Raw genomic sequence first — 19,296 nt, 5'->3', positions numbered from 1 at the left:
GTAGCAGATAAATTACATTCTTACTATTGCAGGTGGCAAAGCTTTTAATTTTGTATTCTTTTTTGGTAGTACATGATACAAAGGTTTCTATTTTGCTGCCTTCCTTGCTTGTGCAGTTCCTACATGCTATGCATAACCCACATCGAAAGAAACCTTGTGATCTAATATTTGGACCTATGCTCTTTGGAGTTATGGCACTTTTTACTAAATGCTTGTGCAGGTTTGGCGCTTTTTTATATATCACTATAGGTTTCTCTGGAAGGAAGGTTTTAAGGACAGGGTCTGCCATTAGGACCGTCCAATGATGGTTTAGTATCTTCTCGATCTTCCTATGTTCATCATTGAATGTAGTAACGAATGAGCAGGAAAAGTCTTGTTTGGTATCATCCTTCTTTTTTCCTTTTAGTAAATCTTTTCGTTCCATTTTGATGACTTTCTCCAAGGCTGTCTGCAATTTCTCTTCCTTATATCCCTTTTTGATGAATTTATCCTTCATGTGGACTGCTTGATCATGGAATAAGGACTCATTTGAACAATTTCTTTTGATCCTCTGAAATTGACTGGTTGGGATGGATGCCAGCCAGTTAGGATGGTGGTTGCTGTCAGTTCGTATTAGAGAGTTGGTGTCTGTGGGTTTCTGGTAATTTTTTGTGGATATTTTCCCATCCTCCAAAAATAATGTTAAGTCCAAAAAATTCACAGTCGTTTCGCTAATATCAAAAGTTAGTATTATCCCAAAATCGTTTTGGTTTAGGGATTCGCAAAGAAGGTCTAGACTCCCTCTACCTCCTCGCCACACCAACAGTACGTCATCTATGTAACGATGGTAGGACACGAAACCCGCACCGAGCCTGCCCCATATATGGGTTTCCTCCCAATAGTTCATGAATATTATCGCAAAGCTCGGTGCGAATTTCGTGCCCATCGCGGTCCCTGACCGCTGGAGAAAGAAGTCATTTTTGAAGAAAAAATAGTTGTTTTTAAGGATAAAATTTATCCCCTCCAAGATGAACTCCTTCAGATCTTCCGACATGTCCTCCTGTGTTAGATAATATTTTACAGCCTCCAAACCCCTCTCGTGTGCAATTATCGTGTAGAGGGATCCTACATCACCTGTCACCAGGAGGTCCCCTTCCTCCCATTTTATCTTTTCTATTTCGATTAGGGTTTGAGTAGTATCTTTCAAAAAGGATCTACCTCTCTGCGCTATTGGCTGCAGGAAGTGATCTATCATCTGCGAAAGATTTGAGGTAATTGACCCTATTCCTGCAACTATAGGCCTTAAGGGGGGATCATCAATATCCTTATGAACTTTGGGTAGCCCGTATATAACGGGCAATGTGGGATCCTCCGTTTTCAAAAATTCTTTCTCTTTTTCAGTGAGGGTTCCTTTAGAGAAATATTTGTCCACAAAATTGAAAAGATTTTTTTTGATATTTTCAATGGGATTTTTTCGTAGGGGGAGGTACACCTCGGTGTCCTTTAACATCTCAATAATTTTTTCCTCATACTTCTTGGTGTCCATCACCACTATCCCGCCGCCTTTGTCGGCGGGTTTTATGGTTAGGGCCTCATTTTCCTTAAGAGTCTTCATCGCTATTCTTTCAGCTTTAGTCATATTTTGTTTTTTAGGTTTTTTTGGAGTGTTGCAAATTTTTTCAATGTCCTCCATTACCAATTTTCCAAATGTTTCTAGGAAGCATCCCCGACTGTGTGTTGGGTTGAAAGTTGATTTTTTCTTAAATTTACTCCTATCTGGAGCTGTCCCCTCTTCCTCTGATTTTTTGTCATTTTCATCATTTTCTTTGAAGAAGAATTTTTTGAGGGACATTTTTCGCAGGAATTTTTGAGTGTCAACAAACAGATCAAAGGACTTGGGATCATTGGAAGGAGCAAATTTCAAACCTTTATGTAACACCTGTGTCTCCATTTCCGAAAGTGTGTGGGAACTGATGTTATATATTTTGGTTGCATCTAATCCCATGGTATCCTTTGTATTGGAAATTTTCCTTTTATTTGAAAATATCTTTAGACGGTTACTGTTTTTTGCTTTTTTTGCTTTAGCTCCTCCTCTTTTTCCCCTATATTTTCTCATGATGGTCTTAATTATGGCACAATTTTTTTTGGTGTTTAGAATTCTCTCTCGTTTCTGTTCCTGCGTCTTCCTAAAAAATGATTTCTAATTGGTTGTTGACTATATGTTATGGGAGAGTTGGGGATATTTTCCTCCGCTCGGGTATGATTTTCTCTGCGGTTGTCCACAGTGACATCGCCATCGCAATAATTAGTTCCACCTGTGGATTTTTTAAAATGTGTCAGCCAGTAATGAGTGCACCTGGAAAATGTGAACTGTGTGGTGTCCTGAGGACCGAGTTTGAGAACCACTCAAGTATGACTTCCACTGTGGTACTCTTACAGTGATTTCATGTGCAGAAGAAAGGTTGCAGCGATCTTGATAGATTGTAAGCTTGCAACAGGGTCCTTCTACCTTTATGTCTGTCTGTTGTTACCAAGTTTGTTCTATCACTGTCTACAATTGTTAAGCCCAATGGAATCTGCTGCGCTATATAAGAAACTAAATAAATAAATACATCTTGGTTATGAATTGATGCCTCCTTGAAGAAGGAGCCAATATGGATTATTGCAGTAGTGCTCTCCAGTTTCAATGCCACCAATCAGCTACATTTTCATCTATTCATAGCCATACAGGTTGGGTTCCCCCCCCTGCCTCTTTTTTCATACTTCCCTCATCCCCCGATGTCCACGACGGCCTCCAGGATCATCTTCAGTGGCATCTCCGGTCCCAGGGTTGCATTGCGGTAATGCGTCACCGGCCTACTCGTGCAATGCACCCCTGGGACCGGAGATGCAGCTGAAGAGGATCCTAAAGGCCACCGTGGAACACCGTGTACATCGGGGGACCATGAAAAACATTCCAAAATCCCTTATCTAAAATGCTTGTGGAACTGCTCTTGCATTCTGAGCTCCACTCTATCTTCATGAAAGATGAGGTACAGACTCTTACATGACAAAACTCCTAAATCCAATACCTGTCTAGCCAAGCCTAGGGCCAGTAGCATTTCCATCTTCCACATAAGGTACTTCACATCTATCATCAACAGGGGTTCAAACCATGAGGACTGCAGAAAATTCAATACCACATCCAGATCCCATGGTGCCATAGGCGGCAGTGCATATGGTTTACCTCTGCAGTGCATATGGTTTTGTCCCTCAGAGTGAATTTGCCTTTTGCGAGTGAACCAGAAGTAGATCTTTTCTTAGTGGTAGAGGCCAAGGATCTTCGACCATCATTAACAGAAGATCCGCATACCACGCCCTGCAAGGCCAGTCTAGGGCTACTTAACAGGGTCCCTGGATTAAACTCACCACAGATGTCTTCAGACTTATACCAGCAGTGTGTGGCGTGCTCACTGTAGCGCAATGCCTGCGGTTACAACACCCCCTCAGGGTGGTGGTCCTGCAAAAGGGAACAGGTCTGCACCTGAAGAGGCTGGTGACTGACCCTAACCCTGGCTCCCACAAAGCAGGAATGTTGTTTAGTCCCAAACAGCAAACCCAAAATAATAAAGAAAAAAATGAAGAAAAAGTGTGCATCCTCTCCTGAGGGCACATTTTTCTAAACTGGCTTGTAGGTGGGGACGTAGAAGGGAGGAGCCAGTACAACCTGTTGAAGATCTTATGTGCCTGTCTCCTGCGGAGGACCCTCTATTCCCCATCGTATGGAAACCCCAGTATCCCATATGGATGATAAAGAAATACCATTATAGCGGGATTCATCTTTGCAGGGGATGGCGACGCCAGCCACCATCCCCTGCCCCGCGCCATCTGTATGCCCCCTTCCGACGGTGCTGCCCTCGGTCGCCCGGTGAACACACTGGGCACCGGGCGACCGCACCCCCCGCAGTGCCCTCAGGTCCCCCCAGCCCCCTCGAGCGGGAGGCGGACAGTATTGCGTCCGCCTCGCCGACCGGATACTGAGACGCGCGTGCGCGGCGGAGGCACACGCGTCTCAGTCAGATGGAGCGGCGTGCTGCTGCTGGCGCTTCACCAGCAACACTAAGGCCGGCTACATCTGTACATGGCAAAAAGGATTCTACACAGTTTTCTTGTATTAACTTTTTACTTCAAAACTATAATGCATTATTTGTTTTACTAGTTTTCATCAACTTGTATAAAACCCATACACTGTGTAGGAATAATATAGTACACAAAAATGACGTTCTAATATGGAATACTACCAAAAAAAAAAAAAAATGTAATTTGTTTGGGTGCCATTGGTGATCATATACACATTAGGCTTGATTCAGTACCAATCGTATATGCTAAGCTGCATGCAGTAGTTTAGCATATGTGATCGTTAACAATACAAATTCAGGAGAAGGTGCATACTACCCTCCTATCTGCATTTGCAATGGCTAAAACTGTGATGAGATTGCAGTTCTAGAGGAACATCACCATTAGTGGTAATGTTCTGCGACTGCAGCTTAAGTCTGACCTTACTCAGACTTGAAGTCGCAGTGGCAGTGTGAGGCCAAGGAAACAGAGCTAAAGAAGCAGTTGTTGGCCACACAATGCCCTGGACATGGTGGAGACCGTCTCCATTTCCTGAACGCCGGCAAAACCCCCCAGTAGAGCAGATTGCAGGAACATACATCCCACCAATAGGATCTCATATTGCAATGCTATCCTGGATGATAGTTCCCACCCCGGTTCGCATTGTATATGCAATCCTATGGTAAATGAGCCCATAGTTCCTTCCCCCATTTAAGATTATCTGCAGTACAGGGTAGTCTAGTGATCACAGATGACATTTACTGCAAATTTTTTGTGAAAAACACATTTTGATCTGTGAGAATCCAGGTTAGTCAATTAGCCTGGGTAAATTAAAACAGCTAATTGGATACTACCGTATTCAATATAAAATACTTTTACTTACACACAAGGCCATCAACTAAATTACATCATTGTCCATCTCTTCACTTATCTCAAATAACCTCCTAACTTGTCCTCTTCGCTCTTCACAAGATCTACGTCTCTCATATCCACATGCATTTTCTGCTCCCATTAACAACTGCAGAATTTTCTTTGAGCTGCACAAACTCTGTGGAATGCCCTCCCATGCACAATAAGATTCTTCTCTAGTCTCCAAACCTTCAGGCTTTCCCTGGCCAACATTGCTGGGTCACTGCATCATTTAGAACCAATGCAATCTGGTCAACTATTATGCAATAGGTAACACCTATTCTTGTGTATCAATGCCTATTTCCCTATAGATTGGAAGCTTGCGAGCAGGGCCCTCCTACCATTTTGACTGTCTGTAACTATACAGTTTTCTTTATCCCTATTTCCATTTATAAAGCTCAGTGGAACTTGCTGCGCTGTATAAGAAACTGTTAATAAATAAATAAAATACAGGTGAAAATAATTTGAAAGAAAATACTTCTCTCTCAAATGAAGGAGAGCTCACCACATTCCAACACCAATGATTTTTTTGGTGCCCCCACACAAATTACACCTTTTTAAAGAACCGGTACTTATGTAATATCTGGGCTCCCATTTTTCTTATGAGACCGCGTCCCCTTGCGGGGCGCGCTGCGCTCGCCACGCTTCGGGCACGGTGGCTCGCTGCGCTCGCCACACTATATAAAATCAACTCCATGCGTAGTTGGATAGTAGGGGTATGAAAAAATGGGGTTCATTTAACATGGGAGCCCAGATAATACATAAGTACCAAAGAACCCTTTGCATGTAAAAAAAAATAAAAATAAACACTCACTCAGGTGAAAAAAATGAAACCTATTAAAATCAAACCTCCAAAAAGTATTTTTTTTAAATGAAAGAGAACCTAAAGCAAGTGTTTTTTTTTCTTTTCGGTCTTATAAATACCACATGGAAACCTTGTGGTTCTTGTTTTACGAATAAAGAAACAAAGATATATACAGTGCTTGGGTTAAACTGAAAGATGTACACTACCACCGATAAAAAATATACATTTATTAATTACACAAATATAATTGCATCATTAATGAGAATTATCAAAATAAAATATAACATTATTATAATATTAAAATCAAATTTATAAAATCGGTGAAGAATGGATTCTATTTGAAACTTGAATTTTTGATAATGGATTAGCTCCATAAGATAATGGAAGAACAGTTCACTGCACCAGCATGTATAATTATCAGAGTGGAGACAAGATGATAATATGGGTCTCCTTATCAGTGTAGCTGCATATGTTTGGTCAAGTCCCGGATAAGTACCCAGTGGATCCAGGTACTCAGAACAGCATTGTTGTAGGCAGTCCTTGTGGTATATGCATACCTTGCATGACACTGCTGGGTTTGCTGTATACAAAGAGTCATGGAATATAGCAGTTGAAAAAACTGGTCCGGAATAAAGTGCAGTTTGGTTTGTGCAAAAAGCAGAGGAGTAACTATCGCCCCGCAACCCCCGCCGTGGCGGGGAGGCGCTGAGGGTATGTGGGCGCCGGGGGGGCTGTGGGACGACAGTCACTGTCTGGCTGCCTGTGTGCACTGTCCGGGTCCCAGCTCTCCCGGCTATTGCCGCAGCGCTGCTCTCACTGATACAAAAAGTGACACTTGGAAAATGGCTGCCCCCATACCGCAGACAGTTTTTCGTCTGCTGTATGGGGGCAGCCATATTCCAAGTGTCACTTTCGTTAGCAGCAGTAGCCGGGAGAGCCGGGACCCGGCGCGGACGGATGCGGCCCAAGGTAAAATACACACGCACACAAACACACACATACACACACGCGCTCTCCCCTCAATCCCCCCCCCGCACGCGCCACGGCTCCCCGCTGCTTGTTTTCTTTCTTTTTTTTAGGGGGGGGGCGCCCCCCTGCATTTTCGGCAGGGGGGTGCACAATTATTAGTTACGCCTCTGGCAAAAAGGGCAGGTTGAAGGTGCAGTGGAGAAAGTGCCCTGAGCACTAGTGAATCCTAGTACTAAAAAGCACTTTTTTTTGCACTTATAAGTTGGACTGCTAACCACCTCTACATGTGTCTTAGGTGGGTGTTCAATTAGTCTTGTTTTTTTTCAGCTAGGTAAAGAAACGGACTATCGATATCCCTTTTGTATCTAAAGGCAGGCATTTTTTGGGCTGAAAAGGCATGGGTGAAAAATTATTAAAAAAACAAAAGCAATTTTGCTCTGCGGCTAATTTGCTGATCCACATGTTTTTTTGCTGGTTACATTTTTTTTCGCCTAGGAAAGAAAATCAGCACTTGTATATGGTGAATCCAAACTTGATATAAAAACAAAAAGGCAAAAAAAAATTGTCACTAATTGAATACCCCCCTTATGCTGTGTACACACGGGGAGATATATTGCTCAGCCATATATGGCTGAGCAATATATGGCTGAGCAATATATTGCTCAGTTTCTACTTTACATCAGCGACCAGAGATGGTCGCTGATGAAAAAGAAACTGCCGGGGGGAGCCCGGCAGTGGTAATCAGCTGGTCGCAGGAGCATGTTCCTGCGACCAGCGATCACCACAGGGGCAAAAACGGGAGCGCGCACCCGGCGATATATCGCCGGTGCACACTCCCATTGCGGGCAATATGGTCACTCAGCGACCATATTTCCCGCGATTTTGCACAAAATCGCCCCTGTGTGTACGCACCTTTACAATAGGTTCCAATCGTGTCTATACAAGTTTTACAAACAAGTTAAAACAGAGTATGGTCTCTAACATTTACTTAAGGGAGGTGGAAAGGGTCAAACTCATGGGGAAGACTTGAATTTGTCACTTACAAAATCAGATCTTGCTATCACCATAGGAAAATGGGATGTGTGTGAAAACATTGCTTGCCATCCTGGCAATATAGGATTAGTGTTTCACCACAAATAGTGTCAGTGTTATATTGATAGCCAGTGTCACATATGTATTTTTTTTTTCTAATAACTATCTGGTTACCAGCCACACATGGAGAATAGCCTTTTTCATGGGAAAAAGCTCCATATAATACATTCCCAAATTTTAACAAATTTAATAAAACTTATATTTAACCCTTTGATTGCCAAGACAATTTGTCAAAATAGGTGTGAAAATTGCCATTTATTAACCCTTTGGAGGGCCAACGTTGCTGTTAGAGGTCCTCAAAATATCTGTCTAAAATGCCTGCACCACCCACAGCAGCTGTTCCTTTTTGGGTCCAATATTTAACTAAACTTCAATCAAGTGACATAACTGTATTTGTATTTACTTATAGTAAAAGAACAGTCACTGAGCGATCCTTGCATTTTTGGGGCTATTTTGAGGATTGCTTACAAGCAACACTGGCACTCAAAGGGTTAAGAAATCAAATTTCCCAATAGTGAAGTCACCAGCTCATCTCATACACTGAGGTGGAATTTACTTTAGAAAAGATCCAGAACATAAACTTTCTATGGGGCTTTCCAGAATAAGAGGATAGGTGAAAAAAAACACGTGTCCACGAGACCCAAATAACTATGCAACTTACACAATAAAACACAGTACAAAAGGTTTTTCTGAAATACATTTTAATTTGTTGTTCTGTTCATATTTTGAGATGTGTTCGCAACATAGGGAACTGGTTTTACGATAAACAAGCCACATGCTCCTCTAGGCTGCAATGCGTGGACCACTGGGATGGAATGTATATGCGGGTACAAAGGTGACGTATACAGTGGTACATCACAAGAATAATGGGAGTGGCACCAAGTAACATACAGATTTATATTTACCAATGATAAACCATGGGCACATAGAAAAGGTGTTAAGGAGAAGTGAAGTGGGCTAACATAAAATATGTCCTGGATATAAAACACTTTGGTGCTGTGCACAGTTAGCACACAGAGCACCAGTACATACACCTCTCTACTCGCACAGTCTACCACTACTCTTCTACTTTAGTATGGCATTTACGTTGGCAAAGAATGGCTACACATTGAATAAATATTTAGTCACGCTAGACAGCAAGCACATCATATTACTAAAGAAAATCTATTTCATGTCATGAATATAACTGAACTATTGGTCTACACACACATGTGCACGCTCATGTAATTCAACAAATGTTTAATCTGTGCAGCCAACGTCTCTGTCAAATAGTATCAGACTGGACAGATTTTAAAAAGTGCTTTCTCCAAATTCCTATTAGTTCCTTTACTGCTAGAGGCTTTGACATCAGAACTTTCAAATGTTGAAATGCATGGTCCAATACATTGTAAGAATATGAGGGTAAAGTGGACATATTACATGAGAAGTCGTTCGCATACATCTATATGAGGTCAGCCATCAGACTGTGCAATTAGGGCTTCAAGATGGAGTCATACACCTGGTATACATAATTACACACCTCAGGAGCACGGCACTTCAGGGAAAGCTGCAGGAGACAATACAAAAAAACAGATTACTAATGTATCCTGCACACAAATGCTCCTCTCTGGTCAGTACTGCATCAATTTATTAATTGTCGCTTGTGTAGGAACCAAAGGTTAAGAGATATTTAACAAGTAGACACAACTCAAGCAGTTTTAGATCTATAATATACACCCAGAGGGATGTACCTTGCATCTCGAATGAAAGTATCCTGGGGAGGGTTAGGCACATGGGGAAGGCTAGGGTAAAGCTCCATACACACTAATCAATATTTTAAACAATATCACTCATTTCCCCCATTTTGAGCAACATTGCTTCAAATATTGCTTAGCGTGTGTGCTAAATATTGGTATACATGTGAGCTCCCACTTGTCATCTTGCCTGTGCAGACGAAGGAACGCATTTTTAACGAGGGCCATGCCGCAGGGCCCACTGCTCTTCCCTCCGTCAGCAAGTGTGTATTCACTTGCAGAAGCAAGCACTGTGCTGGTCCCCCAGCGCCAAAATCGCTGAGTAAACACATCATGTAGTGTGTACCCAGCTTTAGGTTGTAGGAAAGGAGGGTCATAGTTTGGAGAGGGTTATAATAATGCCCATCAGGTGTTGGGATTCTAAGCCTCAGGATGCCTGTATCAGTCTTCTGACCATCAGCATCCTAAGCAATGCGATCCCGTAGCAAACCCCACCAAGAAGGCAAAAATATATCCTTACAAGAAATTCCCTTTGAATAGAACCATTCGATATTTTAAAAATAATAATTTGATATTTTTAGGATATTTTTTCATTAACTAATTTCTGCCATTTCCACAGACAATTCCAAGATAAAATAAATTGTAGCGAAAGTCTATTTTGCAAACAATCAAAACAGGCATTGTCTAGTGTTATTTAGTGAAAAGGGATAAGTTGCTTATAACATCACCGCTGTAAAATTACCACTGAAAAAATGCAAAACAACTAGACCTGGCTGTAAAGTTCAACTGACCGAGTGTGGCAACAGATACAGCAAAAGTCAACATTTTTCTTGTTGCCCTTAAGTCCATGTCAACATTCTGACCGAATCTTGATACAACTCAACGCTTTTTTCATGGTCCCTAAGAAACTGCATATAATATTATGTTAAGAATTTGGGATATGGGTTACTGGGTTGACCAAATTAAGGTCGACATACATTGGGGGCGTGGCTTGACACAGCATGGTGTAGGTAGCTTGCTGCCAGAGCTCCTGCAAATATCCTGCTCTATCTCCAGTTTCCCTGGTGGTTTCTGGCTGAAAATTGCAAGTGTGCAGATCTGATCTGCAAGTGTGCAGTATCCCCATCTGCTCATACAGTGTGAATTTGGGGGTCCTCGGTAGGAGGACCAAATTTACCGGCTGGTGAAATCTGTGACCGAATCCTGAGGCAGACTCTGTTCTAGGCATGGATGCTGTTCTCATTCCTGTCTTCTGGGTGCACTCTAGGCTGCCTAGCCAATAAATACATCTAAGGCTTCATATTTCAGGTAACCCAGATATTCTGCGCAGCCCAGCATTTCTGGCTGTTGTACCACTGTCCTGCCCCTGCTAAATATCTGGAGTGTGGACCGGATGCACTTTGCCGAGGATGTCGGACCCCTTATACTTAATACTCAAGGCGATTACTGGCTACACGCAGAGGACTCTTGCTGCACTTGAAAAAGTACATATTGATCCTTCAAATCCTGCATCTGTGATTCCTGTGCCGTCTCCAACACTGACCTGTCCGGATCCACTCTGCTGTACATGGGTTTCTTGGTTAAAGATCTGGCTCCCAATATTGAGGGCTCTATAAAGGTCGGTTCTACGGCTCTGATAACAATATTGAAGCTATGAAAATGCTTCTATGTCTACTACCTATACCAGTATATGCACCCCTGTTTGGCTGAGAGCTTCCTGGAACTTTGGCCCCAGAGTTTCCGGCTCCTCTGTGCATAGTTCTGGATATATGATGGAGGGACCGCTATCCTTATGGTCCTGTAAGGGAAGTGGGCCGGACAGGACTTTTGCTCCACACTCATGTGTTCATCGCTCTGGCTTATTATAGGCTCATTTTTACTGGACTACCGGACTCTGCCTGAATATTTTTTGCTGTATATGCCGAGGCTCTAGGGCAGCGTTCGCCAACCCGTCGCTCGCGAGCGACGGGTAGCTCGCCGGGTGTTTTAGAGTAGCTCAATGACCTCCTGCCGCGCAGCGAGTCCTTGCTTGGCGGCAGGAGGTCAGGAAGTGAGTTAATGCCGCGTCTCTGTACCTGGCGGCGGCGGCAGTGACCTCCTGCCGCGCAGCGGGTCCTTGCTTGGCGGCAGGAGGTCAGGAAGTAAGTTAATGCCGCATTTCTGGACCTGGCGGCGGCAGTGACCTCCTGCCGCGTAGCGCTTCCTCTCCTGACGTCCCCAACATGCCGCACTTATCGACGCCCCCACAGCCTCTGCTTAACTCTGTTAGGTAATTTTTTTTTTTTAAACTGTGTGTGCGCAACTGTTTACTGCTTAATGGGCATCATGTGTATGACATATGTTTAATGAGTCATTAAACATATGCCACACAAATAATGCCCATTTAACATATGCCCCACACCTTGATACTCATTAATTAATAATCATCAAGGTGTGTGGGGCATATGCCACACACATGATGCCACACACTTGATGCTCATTAATAATGAGCTTCACGCTGTGGGTCATTTGTATAATGGGCATCATGTGTGTGGCATATGCCCCAGATACCTTGATGATTATTAATTAATGAGCATCAAGGTGTGGGGCATATGTGTAATGGGCATCATTTGTGTGGCATATGTGTAATGAGCATCACGGTGTGGCATATGTATAATGGAGCATCATGGTGGGGCATATGTATAATGGAGCATCACGGTGTGGGGCATATGATTAATGGAGCATCACGGTGGGGCATATGATTAATGGAGCATCACAGTGGGGCATATGTATAATGGAGCATCACGGTGTGGCATATGTATAATGGAGCATCACGGTGGGGCATATGTATAATGGAGCATCACGGTGGGGCATATGTATAATGGGCATCACGGTGTGGCATATGATTAATGGAGCATCACGGTGTGGCATATGTATAATGGAGCATCACGGTGTGGGGCATATGATTAATGGAGCATCACGGTGTGGCATATGTATAATGGAGCATCACGGTGTGGCATATGTATAATGGAGCATCACGGTGTGGCATATGTATAATGGAGCATCACGGTGTGTGGCATATGTATAATGGAGCATCACGGTGGGGCATATGTATAATGGAGCATCACGGTGTGGGGCATATGTGTAATGAGCATCACGGTGTGTGGCATATGTATAATGGAGCATCACGGTGGGGCATATGTATAATGGAGCATCACGGTGTGGGGCATATGTGTAATGAGCATCACGGTGTGGCATATGTATAATGGAGCATCACGGTGTGGCATATGTATAATGGAGCATCACGGTGTGGGGCATATGATTAATGGAGCATCACGGTGTGGCATATGTATAATGGAGCATCACGGTGTGTGGCATATGTATAATGGAGCATCACGGTGTGTGGCATATGTATAATGGAGCATCACGGTGGGGCATATGTATAATGGAGCATCACGGTGTGGGGCATATGTATAATGGAGCATCACGGTGTGTGGCATATGTATAATGGAGCATCACGGTGTGGGGCATTTGTATAACGGAGTATCACGTTGTTGGGCATATGTATAATGGGCATTGTGTGTGTGGCATATGTATAATGGAGCATCACGGTGCGGGGCATATTTATAATGGGTATCACGGACTGCACTGTTGAGGGCATATGTGTATCACACCCCCATTTTCCATGGCCGCACCCCATGTGGCTACAGCTCTTAGAGAGCTGACCATGCCCCCATAGCGGAAAAAATGGGGGATGTAGCCTCGCAGGAGTTCCACGGTAGTAGCTGAACCCTCTAATTTTTGGCGCGTGCCTTCGGCACGCGCAGATGTCTCTTCTCCTCTATCTACAGTGTTGGGAGGTATGTTTGTGACATATTGGACATTGCAGTGTGTGCCATATTATGTCTGGGGCATTGCAGTGTGTTTTTTTTATATTATGCAGATTTTTTAACATTTTTTACTTTAGTAGCTCTTCGGGCGGTTTATTTTGTCGCGAGTAGCTCCCGACCCAAAAAAGGTTGGAGACCACTGCTCTAGGGTTATAATACTCTCTATATATCACCCTGATGATGATGGAAGAGCCTGTCTGGCTCCAGCTAAAGGATATAGGGCCTTATTCTAGTTCACTCTTAGAGGCAAATTCCTTCTTAGCTGGACAAAACCATGTGCACTGCAGGTGGGGCAGATGTAACATGTGCAAAAAGAATTAGATTTGGGTGGGGTTTTCTTAAAAGTGAGATCTATATTGCAGTGTAAACATAAAGCAGTCAATTTAGTAATAAGAGAACTCAACTTAGTTATAGCTCTCAATTACTCTTGACAGCATATCCAGAGTAAAACTGTCTTATATGTAATTGTGAAAGACGCAGTCCAATATTACTATAGTGAATTGTTTTCTAAAAAAATGTTAAAAAATGTTTGATCCTCAATATTGACATTGTAATGCCGTCATCCAGATTTGGATGTGTTGTTACTTTATTCTATTGTGTGAGGTTCAATAAAAATATTTGAAAAAAAAACAAAAAAAAACATAAAGCAGTCAGTATTTTCCCTGCACAGAAACAAAATAACTCACCCAAAGCTAAATCTCTCTGTACATGTTACATCTGCCCCCCTTAAGTGGACATAGTTTTGTCCATCTAAGAAGGAATTTGCCTCTAAGAGTGAACTAGAATAAGGCCCATAGTGTGTTGTGCCAGTCTGTTAGAGTGGTTCCTGTATAGTCTTTGGGAAGCTGGGTGTAGATGAAACTGACATGGTCAACTTACTTTACTGTAACACTGCGTAGGTTATATCCCGTTACCACAAGTCTATTGCCCCATCCGGTCCATAATTCAGTTATCCTTCAGATGGGGGTGCGGGTGGGGGATCGGGATAGATTTGCTTTTTGGTATAGTTTAGCTAAAACAGAGGTGGTCATACCCTGTTGCTACTGTGGGTTTTCTAGGTAGTTTTAGTTAAGGACCATAAGTCTATCGCCTCCTACACAGTTCATTGGTTAGGTGAGTGTAACTAATAGGGTTAGTTAGTATAGTCTTAGTGGGATAGGATTAGATGGTTAAGATATCCAAGTATACCTAGGTTGGGGGTAGGTTATACAGCAAACTGTGTAACCAGATGTTGTGAAACTACAAATCCCAGCATGCCTTGCCAAAGTTTTGCTATAAGGGAGTGTTAAAACTGTGGCAAGGCATGCTGGGATTTGTAGTTTCACAACATCTGGAGGGCCGCAGTTTGAAGATCCATGTTATACAGGGTGGGACGTTATGAGGCAGGGTTGTTTTGGGGATTATGTTCTTTTCTCTCTTGGTGGCTAAGTATATCATCTGTAGGACAGACTTGTCTTGACTACTGTAGCTCCTACTGGTACACAATTTGTATACTACATACTGTATAGGAGAATGTTTTTTTTGCCTTTTATTATAAATAATATCTCAATATACATTCTGTACTGTTTTCATATAATTTTGCCCGACTGGTGCCCTCGGGTACATGAGTATTCAATATTGTGCTAAAGTAATTCTCGTTCTTCTGTTTCATGCTGTACATGTTCTCCTCTCATAATTGCAACCATATTGTACATGTCTTAATATTTGGTTTTGTCCCATATGAATTCCAGTATGAATCTTCCTGCCACCTATGTTTTGTGTTTGGGGTTTTGTTGTTTGTAATGTAAAAACTCAATAAAAATTATTGAATTAGAAAAGAAAAAAAAAAGTCGACATACATTGGGTCGACAACTGAAGGTTGACAGGACTGAAAAAGTTTGACATGCCTAAGGTCGACAGGGTCAAAAGGTCGGCAAGCATTAGGTCAACATTGGGAAGGTTGACCGTGAAAATGGTTGACATACGTTTTTACCCCAACACACACACAAACACCAAATCTTCAGAAATCTTTTGAAGAACAATAGATACAATATATACTATTCAATTGCTGGCGATTTTCCCTCTCCGCCAATGCAATTACATCTTTGTTATAAATTTGAAACAGCATCAGCGAACAGTTGTCAAAAATGGCCCTAGATTTGACTAACACATGTGTATCAGCAAGTAATTTACAGATCCACGTTTTCAGTAGAAATATTGTCACTTTAATTGAATAGGTTGAATTTGAATTGTACCAAAAATCGGCAAAAAAGTGCAGATTTCCCAACTAATTGAATACCCCCCCATACATGCACGTAGGTTTCTAAACTGGGGTCATAATTATCATGTGGACCTATATAGTACAACTGGCCATTGAAATGGCTGCATGTATGTGGCACCTTTGCCTATATGCTTTCTTTTATATCTGATCATAGTTTTAGATTTAATGGAATAACAAAACAATTTATACACTCACTGTGTAATTCGGGTTCCCAGGCTGGATCCTCAGCTCTGCCAAGATCCAGATGCCATTGGTAAGTTTGAGGGACTGGTACAGCATATCCTGCCCTTCCACATTCCTCTTGGCAATAGTGTAAACATTGTTATTCTGTAGCTTGCTGGAAACAGAGTCTAAAAAGAGATATGTGGAGTCAGTACTGGAATGGAAATGTGCTGCAATACACATTTGCATCCATTCATCAGAGGCAGCTGAAAAAGTTATGTCTACACGTAATAAATAACAAAAGATCAGTCTTTACTTTATTAGGACAGTAAACATAAATAGATTACACAAATAGATTAACTTATTGCTTGGTTAAACTGTACTCACTCATTCTTTAGTATAATGGACTGAACAGTATTATTTCCTAAAATAAAAGGTGTTATGCAAAATAAATGTGAAGTAAAAAAAAAACCCACAGTTGTACAATATTTATTAGGGCAGATGTATCAAGCTTCAAAAGTAATAAAATGGATAGTGATAAACAGCCAGCCAATCAGATCCCAACTACCATGTCACAGGCTTGGTTAGAAAAATGACAGGTAGGAGCTGATTGGCTGTTTTTTTTTTCACTGTCCATGTTATCATCTTTGAAGCTTGATACATACGGCCCTTAATATCTTAAAGTTGCACCCCCTGTAAAAATGTTAAAATAAGCAATTTATTCCACATAATGTCGCCACAGAATCACACACACAGAATCTGATCTCCCCAGGGCTTCAATGTGCTTTTGTACAGAACTACAGTACCTGCTTTCACAGTAAAAAGAAGTGTGACCACCCAAGACTAATGAAAAGCCGCAAGCTCAGAGCTTGCAGAATCTTATTGGCTCTTCCACTCACACTCACACTCACCCAAGTAGTACTCCAATGGCTAACCAGGACAGCTGCACCAAATCAGAGTAGCACACACCCAATGAATGGAGGTTAACAAAATAGTCATCCAGCAATATAAAACATACATATAAATAAAAATATAAAAATGCTAACTGGGATTACAACTGGAAGATTGACTGCCTCTCCCCACTCAGAAAAGGTGCCTATATACTCACATTAGACTTTCATTTGTGGACTTTTTAAGTACATGTACGTTTATTTATCGGACAGGAATAATTTACAAAGTATATTAATGTGACTCATAAGGTCATAAAATAGTGCTTTCATGCACAAGGCAATGGTGATGCCTTCAAACATTACTGATTTGTAATACATTGTCATTATAAAAGAGTTTTAAGTAATAGTATGCATGGTACCTTGGCCAAAGTAAGCAATATGGAAAGCACTCACTCTTAAGGGCCCTACACACATAGCGATGCTAGGTCGGGCTGTGCTGCGCCGCTATCGCATAGCACACAGAGCGAGCTGTCAGCTCTGTGTGCTAAGCGAGCAGACAGCGCAAGTTTTCTCCGGTGGGAGAACCCTGCCGATGCCGAGATTGATGGACACTGTTCATCAATCTCAGCCAGCGACAAAGACGCGCATTGCTGTCGATATAGCCCCCACACATACACCGATGTGAGGGCATTTTCTAAGCGACTTTGCCAAACTAAGCAAAATCGCTTAGAAAATGCCTTAATATCGGCATGTGTGTAGGCCGTATTACAACTAAAATTCTGGAAAATAAAAATAAAAGCAAAATAATTTCCGTACAAATATTTTAGTATATGATTATAAGCAAAAAACAATGAAAATGAAGATTGAGTCAATCACATGCAAATATGAGATCTAACCACCTAAACCTAATTACAGCTCTGGACAAGGACACAGCTTTGTTAAGATGGCTTTATTTAAATCTTAGGAGTCGATTCAATGTCACAGCCTGCTTTCTCTCTAGACTCATCACTGGAGGTACCATAACTGAAGCATAAAACCACACTTACAGTACTCAAGCCCATAGGTAACCAACTGAACGGACGTCATAAATCTAAAACATGCATATACACAGTGCAATATGAGCTATCGATTTTGACTATACAGTCAAAATCAGAAGAAAACTTAGCACAAGTGTCTTTACAGCTTGCATTGCGTGAAGGATCAGCATTGCAATAAAAAAATAGACTGTGCAGGCAGGTCAATGTTGACTTTATCATGTACAATCCAGTGTCCTAGCATAGTCAAAATCGAAAAAAAAAAAAAATAATAGTCCAAATCTGAGGTTCTGGGATTCAAGGAGTTCAAGGGAAATCACATAGTCAAATTCCCACTTTATGTATGCACCTTTACAGTACAGTGTCCAAAGGTGCCCACACATCGGGCCGAGAAATCGGTTGAAAAGTTTACAAATTGTATGTGCCTAATCTCCAATTACGATCCGCGGTCCCGTGCGCTTCAGATCTGGAGAGCGCAAGGGCTGCACATAAGATTTGTTGGATCCCGCAGCTCTTGCTGGGATTGAATATGATCTATCACATGCAAAAGGACCACATACAATATATCGGGCTCAGGAGCCTGGCAGCTCCCTGGTGGCCAGTTGGCAAGATATCACATGCGAGGGAGGCATACAATACCTTACAGTAATGTAGGGCACCTTAAGATAAATCTGTTTATGCCTGGTAACTAGTTTATTCACTACAGTTCTAGCTGTTTCAGTTTGTATTTTATCACCTTTACATGTAAAATAAGCCAGTGTAATGATTTCATATCACCACAAAAGCTATTTGTACTGTATAACATTTACCATTGCCATTGATCTGCTATCAGGAAGGTGCAAAGCAAAAAATCACAGTGTGTCCTAGGCTGGTTTATTCATGTATTCATAATATAAATGTGTCAACACATACTAGCACACATCCAGACTCTAAGAGACACGGTGTCATTACCAAGGAGATGCTACCAGGCACCCCTGCTGCCAGATAGCAGATGCTACTGAATCACAGGCTTACTAGTAATGGAAATTGGTCCTATATTGTGATTGTAAGGATATGGAGTGGTTATCATTCAAACACTGCACTGCTGTGTATGCCTTTGTTCTTGCTTAAAAATCCTCAGGGTTCTTACAATATTGCAAAGAATTCCCTAGGAACCCATGGGTTAATAATCCTTCCTTCTGTCACATGACCAGTGCTATTTTTAGCAGGCATCTTGCTCTCTCTCATACACACACACACACACACACAGAATCAGACATACACAGAGGGAACTGCTGAACTGTAATCAGCTGTGATGCGCTCATGCTCCCTATTCTTAATGTGTTTTTTTTTGCATGGGAAGAGGACAAATAGGTGCAGATGAAACGAGTGCACACACAGTACCTGTGAGGATGAAAGAAGATTAATAGATATATTTACAGGTATTTTTTTTTTTGTGATCGCTGCATAACAGTGCAAGCAATACAAGCCATCAATGAAACTTTGGTATGGCTGCAAAA

General features: G+C 42.0%; 1 protein-coding gene across 2 annotated transcripts in view; it reads right to left on the bottom strand.

Annotated features, from left to right (window-relative positions):
- Nucleotides 1-8,533: 8,533 nt before the first annotated feature.
- Nucleotides 8,534-19,296, bottom strand: part of AP2B1 (adaptor related protein complex 2 subunit beta 1) — a 153,310-nt gene continuing 142,547 nt past the window's right edge. For both annotated transcript variants that reach the window (XM_083173893.1, XM_083173894.1), the window contains 2 exons: nucleotides 15,907-16,061; nucleotides 8,534-9,395 (listed from right to left, as the gene is read on the bottom strand). In XM_083173893.1, coding sequence (XP_083030019.1) covers nucleotides 9,321-9,395; nucleotides 15,907-16,061 — 230 coding nt within the window. In that variant the 3' untranslated portion in view covers nucleotides 8,534-9,320. The remainder of the gene's footprint in view (nucleotides 9,396-15,906; nucleotides 16,062-19,296) is intronic.

This window comes from Crinia signifera, chromosome 2, assembly GCF_055691185.1.
Source record: "Crinia signifera chromosome 2, ASM5569118v1, whole genome shotgun sequence".
Taxonomy (NCBI): Eukaryota; Metazoa; Chordata; class Amphibia; order Anura; family Myobatrachidae; genus Crinia; species Crinia signifera.
The sequence above is the reverse complement of the archived record's forward strand: the minus strand, read 5'-3'. Positions and strand labels throughout refer to the sequence as shown.